Source organism: Anser anser, assembly GCF_964211835.1.
Source record: "Anser anser genome assembly, chromosome: 5".
Lineage (NCBI taxonomy): Eukaryota > Metazoa > Chordata > Aves > Anseriformes > Anatidae > Anser > Anser anser.
Window position 1 is genome coordinate 33,734,356 of NC_139725.1, and position 17,635 is coordinate 33,751,990.

General features: G+C 38.8%; 1 protein-coding gene across 1 annotated transcript in view; it reads left to right on the plus strand.

Moving 5' to 3' along the window:
* The window catches only part of INO80 (INO80 complex ATPase subunit), a 68,209-nt gene that overhangs the window by 33,645 nt on the left and 16,929 nt on the right, over positions 1-17,635 (plus strand). The window contains exons 25-27 of the mRNA XM_083836667.1: positions 3,931-4,071; positions 9,895-10,120; positions 15,911-16,038. Of these exons, the coding sequence (XP_083692793.1) occupies positions 3,931-4,071; positions 9,895-10,120; positions 15,911-16,038 (495 nt within the window). The remainder of the gene's footprint in view (positions 1-3,930; positions 4,072-9,894; positions 10,121-15,910; positions 16,039-17,635) is intronic.

The following is a 17,635-nucleotide window of genomic DNA, read 5'->3' on the forward strand; positions in this document are numbered from 1 at the left end:
CATTTTTTCATATGTAGAAAGACAATCTAGTTCTTTGTGTATCTTTTGGGTTAGTGTATGTAAATATCAAAATGAAAATCATCATGTTCTCTTACAGAACAGAAGGTGGGTTTACATTACAGATGACAATTCTGGAATATGCACATCTATCTTTTAATACTAACAATGAAATGAAAAGCAAGCGACTCACCTGTAGACCCACCTGTGCCACAGCCTGGCAGGTCTTTATCATATAATTTTTTTTCTCCAAATCACAAATCCGATTACCTGTGTCTCTGTGAGTCCCAGTGATATTACTGTTTTAACTCGTGGCTTTTACACAAAAAACAGCCAGCTGAGGAGTAAGGTTCATCAGTTTGGGCAATACAGCATACTTGTGATAACCATGGTAAATCTGAAGGACGTTTAGTTCTACAATTACAAAGGATTCCTTAGAACTTTTATAACCTTCATTATAGACAAATTACCACCTGAAGTCACTTTAAAATAAGTTATGTTTGCACAGTTGTTTGCACAGCTTACATATATAACATCTTTACATATGCAAAAACAGAAGGAGAGTTGAAAAACAAACCGCCCTTCACATGTCTTTCTTTTAACAGCACACATCATCATGAGTGTAAATGAACTCAATGTTTTTTATCTTGACCCAAGAAAGTTTCAATGTAAAATTTCCTGAGGCTTCATCTAGGGCTTTGTAAGATAGTAAAATGGAAATAAATTTGCAGCGTAAAGTTCTTTGAGGCTTCATTTAGGGCTCTGCAAGATAGTAACATGTAAGGAGTGAGGAGGGGGAAAAAACAGAGGAAAAAGGAAATGGTATAAATCTGGAAAGGCTTTTCTTAACTGCTCAGATCAGCATTTCCGATATAAGAGGCAAACTACAAAAATAAGTCAGCAGACAAAAAAAAAAAAACAAAACACTTTTTAAATGGATCTCTCCAAAATTGAAGTAACATCTGTCTAAAGGTAGTATGAATTTCTTCACATAAGCACAGAAATGCCTCACAGTGTGAGGTCTCTTCATTCCCCTTAGCACCTACACGTGTGTATTAATTTATATATGCTGAGTTAAATTAACATGAAATCTGCTGAGGTGAATCCTTCTCTCCTTTGCTTTCCATTTTCTTTCTGTAAAAACTTAGAAGTGTTAACGAGCTTAAGACAGTTCTGGTAGCCATAGCCCACATTTTTGTGCAGCCCCTTCTGCGCTGTAGGAAAGCCTCTTTCAACAGTTACTTTGACTGCGTGGTTGCAGTAGACGTGTGCATTCATGTTTGTTTTAACAGTCCTCTCCGTAGGTGCCTAGCTTTGTTGTACTAAGGCATATGATCCGTTTTAGAGCTGTGCCTGTGTTCTCTTCTGTAACCTTATCCAGGCTTTTCCATGTGTGTGACTGACGGAAAACTGCTTTCCACTGTCCCCGTTATATCTGGTGTCTGCTGTTCATGAATGCTTAATGGCTGTGTATGTCAGGGCCTTCACAGAGGGATGTTTCTCATGATTTGTGCACAGGAAGCTGAAAAGTAGATTTATGCCCCTGTGCAAGAACTGCTTCTAATACAGTGCGTATATAAAAATAATACTTTTCTCCTATTTGGGGTGCCTCCTTGGAAGTTTTCCCTTTGTTTCTTCCTGTGTAATTCTAGTTGGGCTGGAGCCGTCTTTGACTTTTTGATGTTGGCTTCCAAAAGAGAATTAAATAACAAATTTGCATTCCTTTGCAAGGTTTGGAATTGCAGTTCGTTAGCTTCCTCTCTATCTGTTTCTTGTTCCTTCACCTTCCAAGAAGTGAAGGTAACAAACCCCTCTAACAACCACAGTCAGAATACCAATGCTTGCTGTCATAAGATGTAGTGGAAACCTCTTGTGACTGCATGGATGCTGATCCTTACCACAAAATAAGATGTATCTCCTGTATATGGGCCAGGGAAGAAAGTGGCTTTAACCTCAATCAGCTCTTCTGAGCCTGTCTAGTAGCTTGCTGTTGCCAAGGGGGCTTTTACTAGGGGGTTAAAAGGATCACAAAAGTGACATAGGGTGGAGGAACAAGGGTTTGTTTTCATCTTGACCAAGTTTTCAATATGTAGACAGCTATGCCAACAAGAAGAAGGAGCTCTGCAGGGAAGGGAGTGAACATGGGAACCAGTTGCTGCTTAAGGCAGCGTTACTGGTAAAGAATTGCCAGCTGAGTAAGTGCCTGTGTTTGGGATCAGTTCACATTAACCAGTGTGGCCCAAGCTTTGACCTGTGCTTTTTAGCCCTGCTGAGTGTCAGTGAGTCTATTGTCAGCTTTTTCTGTTCCCACCTCTTATGTAGAGGAGCAGATGTTCAGTCAGAGAGTCGGAACTTTCTTTTTGCTAGACCACAAGTAGCACTGGTAGCAGCTGAAAGATGTGCTTACGTGCTGGGATTGACCGATTCTATTGCATAGGTGGTGTTAGCACATATGTACAGTAAGAGTATTTGCCTCCCTTGTCAGGAGATTACAAAAGATTATGCTTGTCTCTTGCATATACTGTAATCCTCATTACACTATTTGCCTTTTTTTTTTTTGAACTGTGAACTAACCATATCAATGTACAGGTCTGCCTGTGGGGTATTAATTTTAACTAGTAGTCTCACCTGTATGCTAGCCATCTGCTTCTCGTCCACTGCATTTACATCTGGAAATGGAAAGGGCCAAGAATGCATGGTCTCTAATAGGCTACTGCTGTGGATGTTTGGATGTTTTCTAGCATTTTTGACATACAGTGGATATACACATTCTTGTGTATGAGATGATATACATGTGGCTTGATGTTTAGAACTTCAGACACTGCAATTTTGGAAAATTGGGAGACTCTGGAAATTAAAAGCCTCATTAAATTAATTTTGGTGCATTAGGAGCTGGAGCAGAACAATATGGAAGCTTTAGGTGTTGCTTACATTTTACTTAAGTGAACTGCTAAAACTGTCATGAAGACAGCAGGTAGTTTATCTCTTAATGTTTCTTTTTGATTGCTTGTTTCCTCTAGAATTCAGAATAATGGTCTCGTGATCTTTCTGTCATAATTATGTATGATATAACAATTGGTTGATATCAATATAGAAGAGTTAGAATAAAAACTAAGTAGTAAGAATGGCTTAGTCTATAAGCAGTTTACTTAATTGCTTGACATGGATATTTACAATAAAGAAGGAAATACAGTAGCTGATGCAAGCAAAGAAAGTCTAGTTTTGTTTTCTGTTACTTTTCTGTGTAGAGTAGAGCATCCTCAAATAACTGGCCTTGATTTAAACTGCAACATCAATGAAACGCCCCCATTTGTCCCTTGAGACGATCAGTGTGTTTTACTGTATGAAAAGGACATTGATCCTCTTGCAAATTACAAGTTTTACACATGGGTATGTTGATACGTGTCAGTAACCATGCCAGCACCTTGGAAGTCTTTAGGATAAAATTCAAAGCCATTTTGCCCAGGAAGATAAGGAAAGGATGGAAAAAATGAAAGTACAGAGACACCAGCCCAGTGTTACTTAGTGTCTTAATTTTTTTTCCTGCCAAATTTCATTTTGACCATGCATCGGACTAGATAAAAGAACAGCCAGAAAATGGTTTGAGGGTCGGATCTATTAGAATATTACTGTACTTCCTTCATTAGAAAATCTAAGGTCAGAGGGTTCAAAAAAGGAAAAACTTGTTTCTAGTTCCAGTAGAGCATAAAGGCAAATATGAATATGAGCTATTCTGATTTCAGCCATTGCAGGATTTCTGATAATTGCAGAGATCTGTACATTGTCACTGTGGAAGATACATAGAGTTTCCTCTTTCCAAGAGAAATACTTGGTGAATGTTCTTTTCCTGTCTTTTTCATAGGTGGTTACAAGATTTGAGAGGAGTTTTTCGTTACAGACATAATAACTTCTTAATTTTAATTTTGTTTTTAGAACCTTGTGTTCAGTAGCCACTGTAAAGCAGTTACTGGCTATTCAGATCATGTCATACATCGAAGGAGATCAGCTACCTCATGTGTACGGTGCTGCCAGGTGACTGAGCTGCCGTCCTTCCTGTGCATAGCCAGCCCACGGGTAAGTCCAAGTTAAGTTGTAAATTATGTATTTTCTATTGTGTTTCAAATCTTGTTAGAATTGTGTCTTAGGAACAGGATGATCTATTACTTTCTTTTGGTTGGGTAAAATTGTTGTGAGGATATCCTTTTGCTACTGTATTCTATAGTGCTTTTTTCATAGGGGAAGTCACTTCATAGGGGAAATGACTGCAGCGGGTACTGAAGGGAAAAGGAAAGTTGTGAGATGCACCCAACAGGAGTTATTCTGAGATACGTAGATTTCACTTTCTCTCCTAATACCAAAAGCAGTAAAATTGTAGAAGAGATTGTGAAGTAGATTTTTTTTTTTCCCGTATAATTTGAAGGGGGTGTAGATATGGTATAAATTGATTGGGATGATCATTTGGTCAACTCTGATGACAGAGGAGGCTGAGAAGTAATGCTTTTTTTGAAAAGGATGTTTGGTTTCTCTAGTTGCGTGAGCTTATGCTCCAAAAAAGAAACACTAAATTGTGATATATAAGGACTGAGTTGACATTTCCTAAATCTTCTGGGTATTAAGTGGTACTGCTTGGGATTATCTATCAACTATAAACCAAATTTTGAAATTACTTTAGCTGAAGTTTCCTTGGCTGACACAAGAGACCCTCATAAGTCTATGGCTATTGTTTTAATTCTGTGTTGCTAGATCTTGGCAAAGCTGAACAAAATGTACTTATGATTCAAATCTGAGCTTGAATCTACCATTTGTCATCATAATAGATAAGCATATCTATAGAGAGTTTCCACCTTCAGAGTAACCTTTTGTAAAAAAGGAGGTTCTGACCCATGCTCTCGCTAAAAGATAAATCACTGAAAACTGTTTCTCCTAATCGCCTGGATGAACATCAGTTTTGAGGAAACAGCTAAAAGTAAGATAAACATGCCCTGGATGCCACACTGTGCTAGATTTTATGGCATGCTGGGTGAGATATAAAGTTCTGCAGGAGTGTCTCTGGCTGCTGGGCACATCCTTGGTCCTCTAAAGAACAGGAAAGCTGAAGCTGTGCACCACCAAGTCGGCAGTGTGTAGTTAGTTTGGTATATTCCCCCCCCCCCGAGTTTTTTCTTTTTCTTTACCATGTTATTATGTGCTGTTCTCAGCTTAGTTTGGTAAATTAAGTAATGTAAATGATCAACTCCAAATCAACAAACAATAATTAATATAATAGGCTTGTCTTGCATTGCTTCATGCTCAAATAAAAGACAAAAAACTTTCTCTCTCCTGTAGGAAATAATTAGTCTTACAATTTTTTTCCCATATACTGTCACATACCCAGGACTCTCCTGGTCAACCCTCTGCTCTTGAGGGAAAGTCCTACCTTAACTGAAAAGTGGGTGTCAGTGGGGCTAAGAACGAAGACATCTGCTTCCAGTTACTTTGAAGCAATATCAGGCCAATAAAATCCCTACCATTTAAAGAGGAATTTTAATGCTATGTGTATATACAAACCAGGTCAATAGCAGAAGACTTTTATTGCCAGACCATCCAGATGTTACATTCTTTAACCAGAACTGATGTAGTTACTGCAGCTTGATCAACTGTGGCTGCATGTATGTATAATACCTTGGCATCTGAAGAAGGGAGGATGGCATCTAGGACTGCTTATCACCTATATACTGCTCCTTGAGCTGAATTCGTAGCCTTCAGTTCTAGGGGCCAGGAACCCAACTTTTTCCAAAGTCTCATACCGCCTCCCGGTCACAAAATGCTACCTGGTTCAAGGACAAGCAGTTACTCTGAAAGCAAATTGTAGAAATCCCTTCTCCTTCAAATTTCAATCCTTTGATTTGTCACTCTTTGTGCTCAAAATTAAATTACTTTTGAAGAATGTGTTGAATACTGCCTATACATTAGGAAGGGAAGAGAGGGGCTCAGAAGGCTGGGTTTGAAGGGGAAGGGAAAGGCAAGGAGAGATTCTATCTGACATTTATTCAGCTGAATAAAAGTTACTTGTTTTTGGCTTGGCTGGTGTAGAAAATGATTAAGTGCAGGCATGGCTTTTTGTTTCTAGGAATACAAAGACTTAATTTTACGCTTGTTAGAAACTTTTGGCAGGAGTGTACAAGACTTGAAACAGCAGAAAGAGCACATATGTTCTCAGAAACTATAGCCTTCTGTTGTTGTTTGACCTATGATGAATTTTGGGAAGTTAATGAAGCGAATGATAGAAATAGGAGCGTATGTTTATGTAGCAGCTATCGGGGTGGGGGGGGACTAGTGGAGAGGGGGTGTTCAGCACCGTAGTTTTCTTTCTATAGGGGCTGTTTTCCTGAGTACAGACAGGCCTCAATTCCCACAAAATAAGTTAGAAGATGAATCTTGTATTCTCATTAAGAAGCTGATTTATTAATTTTAAAGTAATATGGTTTGATTTAGGTTAGCAGTTTAACAGAGCCCAGTGTGTCATGGGTATTGCAGGGAGGAGTGGTTTGGGGAATCTCAAAATGTCTGAAGGATTAACTGTGCGTGGAGATAAGTGAAGGAAACGTTTTAAAATTACTAAGCTACTGAATTCAAGGTGGTAATACATTCATATATCCTTATCATCCTAATTTTGGATATATTTCTGAGCCATGACTGTTATATTCTGTGGATTTGCCAAGAATATGTTGATAAAGGGTACGTTAGTACTAAGGAGTGTATCCAACCTTTTATTCCAAGTAAAACCACAAAAACGAAACTGAAACAAAAAAAAAAGAACCATGGCAAAAGGGCCATGGTAAGAGTAGGAGCACGAACAAGGTTAAATGGAAGACTTTTTTGACCTGTTTCAGAATGTTTTGTTTTTTTCATGTACGGCAATGTAAAAGATGCAAAGCTCTGAATTAGTGTGTGTGTGCATTAAAAAAACTGGAGCTGACTGAAAATGGTCTGATGTCCTCAGATGTTAGTCAGTGTCACACAGGTGTTATTCCTTCCTGTGTGGGAAGTTTTGTTCGTGTTAATGCAGAAGTTGCACTGAGGCAGAGTTCATCTCAAGATTGACTCCTAATAGTTCTTCCTTTATGTGAGGTATTACAGATTGCCAGTGCTTGGAAGAGTGTTTGTTCCAGTCTATCTAGTAAAGAAATAGGAACAGAAATGTGATGGTTAATAGTGTCCTTAAAGGGAACAATGCAGTTCTCTACCATAGTTTGCAGTGATCATCAGTGTTGAGGCAACAAGATTTGAACGGTGAATTGTGGGAGGTTTTGCCCTCTCACACAAAAGACAGTCTTATACTTTTGACTGCAGGTGGCAGTACAAGATAGCATCAGCTCCAACACTATCTAGTGAGTGGTGGAAATGTGTATAAAGCCTTACTTAACGCAGTGCCTTTCACTTTGCAGTGTTGCATGCGACTGCATGTAGACCTGTAAGCCATCCTGGTATAAAAATAGCTTTTGGCATCTTGCAGAACAATGGCTTTACTATTGTTGCTAAGATTTTGTATGCTTTTTTGGTTTTGTTTCAATATGTCCTATAATTGTGTTCATGAATCTTTTTAAGCAAGAGATTGTCCCTTGCAAAGGTAACTGTTAGCGAGATGAATTTATTCTTATGAGAAGAGCTCCCGTAAACCAGGAGTAGACCACAGGCTTCCATCAAGAAGATCTTGCTTAATGTCTTTTACCTTGTGTTAGCTGGTGTATGTCCAGAGAGGAGTAGCTAGCATCTAAGATAGCAGGCAGCCTGTCCTGAGGTATGGGATGCTCCATCACACAGTTCTGAAGTGCAGTATGTAAAACCGTTGCTGTTTAAACTGTTTCACTGCTTAGCATTTAGTTAAGCCATTAGAAGGTTTTTATTGGCATGCTATAAGGTTATATGTATTATTCTCAATATGTAGCAGTCAGTTGCATCGTACTGGAGTAAGCTTGAACAAGAAATTCCTCCCCCCTCCAAAACACAAAAGATGCAATAGTAAGGTGCTTCTTTCACTGCACTTAAAGTTTCAGTTGTCCCATCATCAACAAAATTCCCACACCTTCTCAATTCTAAAGAAGCTCATCTGCTACTGTTCAGCATCAAATCCTACAGATTCCCCTAGTATTTCTCACTATGCAGCTCTGCTGCCTTTTTTCAAATGTGAAAACTTTCACAACTGTTTTCTTCTGTGTTCCATTTGTTAAATGCTTTTTGTAATCTTTTAGGTAGCGTGTTCATTTTCCACGGTGTTAGGACTCATGAGAATGCTTGTAACTTCCTTGAATCTACCTGGGTGATTTTTTTTTTTTAACTTCTGAGGTAAAAGCAACAATGACTTCTAAAGTAGTAACATATCTGCTTCCTATATTAGTGAGGTAACTTATGAAATATTGCAAATTTATAAGTTCTCCATTTAAATTCCATACTGTAAGGTTAACTATGTAATATTAAAATTTAGTTTAATTTTAAGTGAGCTTGCAATGCATTACTAAGTCTTTTGGTAGAATGTGAAAGTTTCTACTTTCCTTCTTTTGTATATACCACGCAATGTTAGCCCAAACCAGACTTCCATTCAGAAAAGATAGGAAGAAGTTGGCAGTCTGCATATTATTGAAAAGATTTTTGTGTTAGTGAATTATGTACTTATATTTGAGTGAAAGTGGTGATCCTTTGGGATCATATGGTTTATCTGTGGGTGAGGTACTTTAAGAGAAAAACAGCTCAGTAGGCTGTTGTGGTGTGTGCCTTGGTTTTGTTAATTTCTCTTACGGTTTTCATTACTTCAATGAGTTGGAGAGAATGAAAGAAATTTGCAGATCACTGCATCTACAAATCTTGACTTTTTTCAAGCTCCATTCCTGTCCTCTCTTTTGTAAAAGTAGAACACACATCAAATTATGTAGTACAGTGCTCCTTGTCTCTTATGATGCTTCAGCGTTCATCTTGATTCTTTCTGCTCCACAGGCCAGTAGTCAAAACATGTGTGATCTCAGGATGGTATCTTGAAATTGTCCCTTACCTCCTGGTAAGGGAGAAAGAAGAGGAAACCATAGATTGCACAAAGGACTGCCTTGTCTGTAGGGCAGACTCTTTACTCCAGGACCTTACAGCAGGTGGCTGTAAGGCAGGCAGCTGTATGGCTAAGGTGGACCTTCCACCCTCTGTCCAGATTTGGGTGGGTGGGACAGAGGCAGGGGGAAAGTTAGAGCTGGAGCTGTTCCAGAATAATTCACATGGCTTGAAATCAGAGTTCCTGACAGACACCAGTCTGTCTATCTGCGTTGTGTATACTGAAGAAGGTAATAGGGCAAGGAATTCATAGAAGGGCTAGAAGCAAAAGACAATCACCCTCTGCTTGCTTGCGTGGTTTCTGTGGCCCACCTTTGTTCAGATCAGCTGTCAAGTCCAACAACTGCAGAGCCAAAACGTATCTGTTTTCCCATCCATTTTTTTTTTCCTTTCTAATATCAATGTCTTCCTAGTTTGAAATTATCACATGAATCTCTGTTAAGGACAATTTGTAAATCTCATCTCTGCTAGGTAAATACTTGATTATGAAGAGCAGAAATTAAAAAAAAAAAGTAGCAAAATGCAGCAAGGACATTATTCTTTTACTCTCAGCTTTGCTGTCAATTGTGTAGGAATTGGCACAAAACACTGTATCAAAATGCAAATGGTCTGTCTTATCATTCGTGAGGCTTTTCTTGTGGGGTGGAAAGATGTTGCATCTTTCCTTATTGTAAACCAGTTTAAGGTTGTTTTCTATTGGTACATGTCAGTAATGATTTGGCTTTTAAAATTTGAACCACTGGGAAGGTAACTGAACTGGGAATTTGGGGAAGGGGATGAGGGCAACCTGAATAAGAATGCCAATTATGATTTTATTTGTAGGTAACAGCTGTGCCACTGGAGTTCTATTGCAACGATCGAAGCGCAGAATATGAGCGCAGGGCGCTAAGGGAAGGAGGAAGTCTTGAAGCAAAGCAGTGTGTAGTCAATGGAGCCCCTGAACTAGCAGCTGACTGGCTGAAGCAATGCTCCCAGTTCTTCCCAGAATATCCAGGAGGGCTGTTGGGAATCAGGCCTCAGAATGGCTGGTCTTTTATCAGGATACCAGGTAAGTTTGGAGGTTGTCATGGCAGAGAGATGAGATAAATATGGCCATCTGCTCTTTGGAGGTCATGCTGCTTGCTTATTGTTTTGTGTTTTGCTTGCTCATCTTAAGTGAAAATTAACCCCGGTATCTTAAAATACGCAGTGATTTCACATCCTTTGTCAGCAGTAAACCTCTCTTTGCATGTCAGTCTTCAAAGCCTCTTGAAAGAGGTAAATTTGATAAATAAAGTGCAGTCTACTCTCACAACCAAATACTGCTTTGAGGTTGGAGATAAGAAAATTGCAGGAAAAGTAATGATCATAGCTTGCCTCCTGGTGTGTTGGAAGACCTTTGTATTGATCAAAGAGCTTTTGTTGGTTTTCCTAGTGAAAGGATAAAGACTGCTTGTAGCAGTCTACCAGGAGCAGGACAGGTATGGGCACCAAGTTCAGAGGAAATTTTCCTAGAAAACAGGATGGGGGATTATTGAGTTTCAGTTGAAATAAAGATGACTTGTTCATACTTCCTAGTAAAGTGAGAAAATGATACCATTGCGTAAATGCATTACATTTTTTTCCTGGAAATAGGCTAAAGTAGCTAAAGATTTGCTGGAATTTGATTGCCAGTACTGCAGTGACTTTCATGGACTGGACACGATCAAGTTGTTGGAAGATGGTCCTGAACAGTGAACAGAATTCTGCAGAAAGCACTAGAGATTTGAGAGATAGCCAAGAGGAAAAACAGCTTACACTGCCAGATCCTAAGTTATTCCCAGACCCTTTTGGGTCAAGGATGTTTGGCAAGGGAAGTTAGTACAGTAAAAGAAAAATGGCCTTTTGCTTGCTACAGTCCGGTTTATGAAGGTACCTCATAAGTACGTGGAGTTATTTGAAGAAAATGCACATTTGTATCTACCTAGTAGAGAAACCATTCTTCATGAGTTTGCACTAGATTATGTTTAATGATTGATTTTGTAGTTTCCTTTCTTCAGGAATTCATGTTTATCTTCAGGAATGCATGTTTTCTTCAGGAATTCAATTGTTTATCAATTACTTAGATGAATCACTGCAGCAGAAAGGAGGGAAATAATGAAGGGATAAATTAAGACAGAAGACATGAATAGAGAATTGAAGAAAAGTAGCCAGCATAGTATTAGAGGGCTGCTTTTTCATGAAGAGACTGATAACTTAGTCATCAACAAAAATTTATAGAGGAATAAAGATAGGGTACAAGAAACAGGAATGAGTGAATATGTGCAAGTTTTGACAAATTGTTTTCAAAGCACAAGGAAGAATCAAATAATTTGGTTGAGAACATCATTTGGATGAGTGTTTTATGTAAAGCTGGCTTCATTTGGGAAGTACTGGAGCTAAAAGTGGATGAAAAAAAGTGGTTTCATACAGCTGTGTTTTAATTAGGTGGAAAGTTGCATTAAAACCTAAACTTACACTAAGAGGAGAGGGCACATACCAAAACAAGACAGCTGTGTTTATACATGCAGAAGCAGGCACGGTGCATTACAGAAAGTGACTGACATGCTGAAGAAGCCATTTACAAGGCTGAAGTCTAGCAAGTGGAAAATGGAACCATAGGTGTGAAGGTCCATGGTAAATAGGTGACAGGAACAAAGGGGAAACCTCTCTCTCCTCACCCTGATCTATCCTGTCCCAGACTCGGCGTTCCCAGTACCCTGGCAGCAGGCTCAGCTGCGATCACTGTGGGAATCTCTGGAGGCTTTTCCTGTTCTTTGAAAGAAAAATGGTCCTGGATTAAATGGCAGGAAGTGTCTGAGTCCTTTTAGCATCGATAAAAAGCACCGGCCTCGCTGGCTGTTTACTGTGAGAGCCAGCTAGCTCCTCACTGACCCCATTGTGCTGTGCAGACTGTCGGGAGGGGAACCAGGGGTGTCAACTGGAACCCAGACTTTATCTCTCTTTCCTCTGTATTTTGCATGTCCAGAGGCACTTTCTCATTCTCCAGAGAGCTGTGAGCCCAGCTGCAGCCATCGGCCAGTGCTTCTGACTGGGGTTATTCCAAGTCATAATCATTTCTAACTGTTCTTCCCATGCCGTAAGATCCCATAGTACGTTCTTGTAGATAATTATTGTCCATGGCCAGAGGCAGGAACATTTTTTAGATTAAAAACCATAGAGTATGATTTCAGAGTTACTGTCTTTTTGTTCTGGTTGTCAATTATGTCATTTGTCAGTGCTGAAAAAGATCACAAAATTGCATCCTGGGGACAGTTTCTTTGAGGTGCAGTCCAGGACCTCATCTCCTGACTGGTTTAAAATTTTAGACGTTCCTTTGATGATGCTATTTAAATAAATAAATAAAACATATTGTTACTGGAGGCTTTCACTGATGATTAAAATGTACAATTGCAAATTTTGGAAACCCCATTTAATAAAAGAAGCCTTTTTCTTCCCACAAGGTAAAAGGGGATGAGAAATAGCAATGGGAAAAACTAGAGATGGAATACACTTTTTAAATAATTGTGATACTGTCTGAAGGCGGAGGAATAAAGTAGAATAGTTTTTGTTACAGCTTTACAGAATTTGTCCTTTGAAGCACTAGGTGGCAGGCTTTAAGCTTGCAAAAACATGAGTTTGGAAAACGCAGTGGTATCAAGATAGCACACTTAAGTTGCCAGGCTAAAGTCAAACATTTTTCTCTTCCAGAGATGACAAATCTTTTTTTGTTAGTTTTGTTAATTTTGCTGTCCTCAGAAAAACCTTTCTTCTCAGTGCAGTCTGCTCTGATGCTGAGATACTAGATAAATTATGAACTGTTAACTAGTTGTGAGCTTTTCAGACTGTAAAACCATCCACAAATAAGTTCTTCCCTTGTAATTTGCATTTTATTGCAATTTAAAAATAGTAACTTACACAATGGAGACTTAAGGAGCCAGCAGCAAAGGACACGCATCATTTCCAGTTACCAAAACTTAATTCTACCTATTCATGCCTGTGTGAGAAAAACTGTAGCATTTTGCTTTCGGAAACTTAGTATGTTAATCTGAGTCAGTCTAGTTTGATTTTTGAACAGTCCCTGTTTGTTCTCTCAGTTTCCTTCCAGCTTTTGGTTAATAATCATATTCATTTGTTTATCTAGACTTTCCATGTTGCTTCACTTCAAAATAGCAAGTTAACCAATTAGAATAAAAGCAAAATGTCATGGTTTTATGATTTAACGGAAAGAATAACATTTCATGTAATAAATAAGGATTCCTAAATAACTCAAAGTCATTTCCATTTTTATGTAATTGCCTAAGTTCAAAGCTTAGTTTTACTTAGAGGCATGCATGAAATTATTAACTATTTGTATGTAATTGAAAATGAGTTCTCTTCTAGAGATGAGTGTGTCATATGCTGTTTCACTTAATACAAATGCCAACTTGAGCTGTGGTCTTGAGTTTTCCTTACAGTATTTACTTGGCTTGGCTCTACAGTTGACAAATCCCTTGAGGTAGTTGGTAATGATTCAAGTAATGTTGTGATGCTTGCTCCTGGCAAAGCAAAAAGATCACCATCAAATGAGATCTTTCTTTATGAAGGGAGAACAAATCAGAAGAAACCAGTGCATATCTAGATAGGCACAGAAGCACAAATGTTTTCTCAATTCAGAAAGCAGTAGTTCTCATGTCCTAATCTTCTGAAGAATCTTCTGATGTCCTAATATAGATTTCAGTAATTCTAGCATCAGGCCCATTATTTATATTTAAGCAAAAGAATATAATTTTGAAAGAAATCTTGATTGAAATGCTAAAGTGTTGAAGAATCCACTATGTTTCTGGATAAAACTTTTCCTCATTAGTTTCTTCCTCTATTGGGAAATTAAGAGGGTAGCATGTCCTGTTTTTACAGTTGCAACATAAATTACCGGGTCCTGGGCCTTTTTCTGCTAGTATGAAGTTCTATTCTGTTGTTGAAAACCTTTGTCCAAAAGAATAATCTTGGGTATTGCCAATTGCTCTTTGAAAAAAATGAAACAGATGATGTTTCGGTTCTCCCTCACTAAGGAAAAGTTTTTAACACACGGAACTCTTGAAGATTTTTTTTTTCCTGAACAATTCTAATTTTTTGTTAGCCTTTCTGAAAGGGGTCTTAAACCTAGGTGTGTTCTTTCAAAACAATCTTTTGAATTAAGTATAGAAGAACTATCTTTCTGCTTTTTCCTCAGTAAACCTGAGGTTGTACGTCTGAGGATCAAACTTAGCCAGCCCTCTGTGCCATATCACTGCACGTGGACACAATTGGACTTGGTTGCCTGCAATGCTCATGAGCATTCTTAGGAGCACCGTTTTCCATTTGTGATCTGTACTCATCTTTTCCAGGAGCATGAAGTTGATTTTAACTATGCTAAAATGCATGGTGCTCAGATGGATGAATTAATTTTTGCATATATATATTTTTTAAAATATTGTACAAGTCTGGAGACTCGTAGAGAACTCTGGAGAACAAGTCTTACGAGGAGCGGCTGAGGGAGCTGGGATTGTTCAGCCTGGAGAAGAGGAGGCTCAGGGGCGACCTTATCGTTCTCTATAGGTACTTTAAAGGAGGCTGTAGAGAGGTGGGGGTTGGTCTATTCTCCCACGTGCCCGGTGACAGGACGAGGGGGAATGGGCTAAAGTTGTGCCAGGGGAGGTTTAGGTTGGATGTTAGGAGTAACTTCTTTACAGAAAGGGTTGTTAGGCATTGGAATGGGCTGCCCAGGGAAGTGGTTGAGTCACCATCCCTGGAGGTCTTTAAAAGACGTTCAGATGTTGAACTTAGTGATATGGTTTAGTGGAGGACTTGTTAGTGTTAGGGCTGAGGTTGGACTAGGTGATCTTGGAGGTCTCTTCCAACCTAGACGATTCTGTGATTCTGTGTCTGTTAAGTGCCTTACAGCAAGTTGTATTTTCTGAAGCCCACCAGTCAGAAGCGTTACCTGCTGGGTATTTGAAAATATTTGGATTCTGTACTAGCCTGCGTGATCTGCAATTGTCAACTTTCCGTTTTGGCTGTAAACCTAAATTCAGACATCCCAAAGAATAAAGAATCATTAGTGGCCTTTCCAACAGATTATTTTTTGGAAGAAAATTTCCCTTCATCCTCTTTCAACCGTAGTGTATTGTTTACCAAAGTTTATGTACAGAATGTACAAACAGGAAGATCTCCTTCCTGAAAAATACTTCATGAGCAGCGCTGAAACAGAGAAGACACAAAATGTAATATCTGCAGTGACTTACAAGTTTGCCATCTGGAAGCATTTCTTAAACAGAAAAAAAAAAAAGAGAAGGGCAAGGAAGAAAACAAAAAGTGAAGGCTGTGCTGTGAAGGGGCAGTTAATTTGCAGTGACCTAGAGAACTGTTTTTCACCTGTGTTAGTGATGGGTTTGGTCTTGAAAGTAGGTATTTGAAGAATGAGCCTGAAGCTTAGCAACAGGTTGCAGCAAGTGTCCAAAGGACAGCATTTTAATGTGTGAAATGTCTTCAACTGTCAATGCATGTTGTGGTTGTTGGTCTGGTTAGAATGAATCCTTAGGAGAGAGAAATGACTGTCCAAAAAAGGAGTAAGTTTGTATTCATGAGGAGATGAATCTGTGATGAGATTGTGGAAAGTATGTATATTCATGTAGTCCTACAGTCCCAAACAGAAGTTACTGTCGGCAGCATGACTGTGAGCGTCAGCCAGGAGAGATGTTGATATCTCTTTTCATTGCAACTCCTTACTCTAGTGAAGTGCTAGCAAAACTTAGAACTTAACTTGTAGCTTGTAGCTATTTTGGCTTGATTAGTTACATGCTTTTCTTCTATTTCTTCATAGATAAAGAGAGTCTGATCACTGACAGTGGAAAACTTCATGCTCTGGATCTTCTATTGACACGGCTGAAATCTCAAGGACACAGAGTTCTCATCTACTCTCAGATGACACGGATGATTGACTTGCTGGAGGTAGGAGAGCTATAGCCTACATGAGACAAATTCTGAAGATGCAAATTTAGCAACATTGTTTTGGAGAAAATACTATAATTTGGACACAGCAAACCATAAAATGATTATGCTGAGGGATACCCAGTAAATGCATTAATATAAAAATATAAGAGCTGCCATACAGAGTTAGACTGAAGGCCCAGCCTAGTGTCATACTTCCACCAGTGTACAGCAGCAAATGGTGTGGGGAAGATGTATATGAATAGTGACACTTCACAATTATTCTCTAAGTGTCCTGTTCAAGGACTTTCCGAGGCAGATGTAGCTTCTATATGCTTAGTAATCCTAAATGGATTTTTCTTCCATGAAATTTTCAGTTGCTTGTTGAGTCTTCATAAATTTTTGTTCTTTACACAGTCCTGTAGCAAGGGATTGCTTAATGCTTAATGGCTTAATTACACTCTTGCTGGTTTTGAACTGCTTCCTTCTAGTTTCTTTTGATGCCCACGTGTTCTTGTATTGGAAGGAAGGAGAGAACAGTGATTAATTTTACATTGTTCATGTTGCTTGTCATTTTACAGACTGTTTCCCTCTGTCATCTTATTCCAGTGCAGAAATTTAGTAGGCATTAATAATAAGAGGTTCTCTGACATATATGATAGGAAAGAAATTAGGAATTAAGTCATTACTGATTATTAAAATACAGTCAGTCTGCCTCCGAAGAAAAAAATCACTATTTGATTAGCAACCACGCCACAGAAGAGCTAGTCTAAAAAGATACTAGTGGGAGGATTATTAATTTGGTTTCCTTTTGGTAGTACTTAGAGTGCTTTGAAAGAAATGCATTTCTTTCTCTGGCCTGCATTTCTTTCTCTGGCCTTCTGTTGAAGGCAGCAAAGTTTGAAGTTCTTGCTGAATTTGAAAAAAATATCTTGTCATGCCTTGTGCCTTACCAGTGAAGAATTAGTCATGGTAGCTTTCATGACTTACCTATTTTTGAGTAAGCAAATAGGAGACTTGATGTATGTTAGTTTCAAAGAAGCAATCATGATAAAATTTTCTGATTGTGAATACATGACAGGTAGGAAAATATTTCCGTCTGGCAGTGTAATTTCAGCTGTGCTGAAACTTCAGGATCCTGTTATTTTTCAGCCATTAGTCCTAGGTGTACATGGGCTCCCTCAGCAGTGTTTTGTATGGGATGTTGTCTTCTCCACAAGAAGAGAAGAGAAGAAGTGAAAAGCCTGAACTAATAGCTGCCTAAATCATGAGTCCCATATGGGTAGGAGTGTATTTTAAGGTCAGCAATTAATAGTGCAGTAACACATCACAAGCTGAATTTTGTTTTTGCTGCTATGAGCAAAAGCAGAACTTGCATGGTTACAAGCCTCTATCTCAGCTCATTCCCTAGCATTGCTTCTTATGCCTCTTTTTTTGGCCAATGTTGGTCATGGTGCAGGTTTGTTGACACCTTGCACTACAACATGAAGCTTGTAAAACTGAGTATTTAGTGCCTCTGTCTCTTCTGTTAACATTCCATTTTAAAGGCTTGGGAGCATATCATTTTGCTACTGTTGTACCTCCTAAATGCTCAACTTCACTCGTTTGATTTCATTAC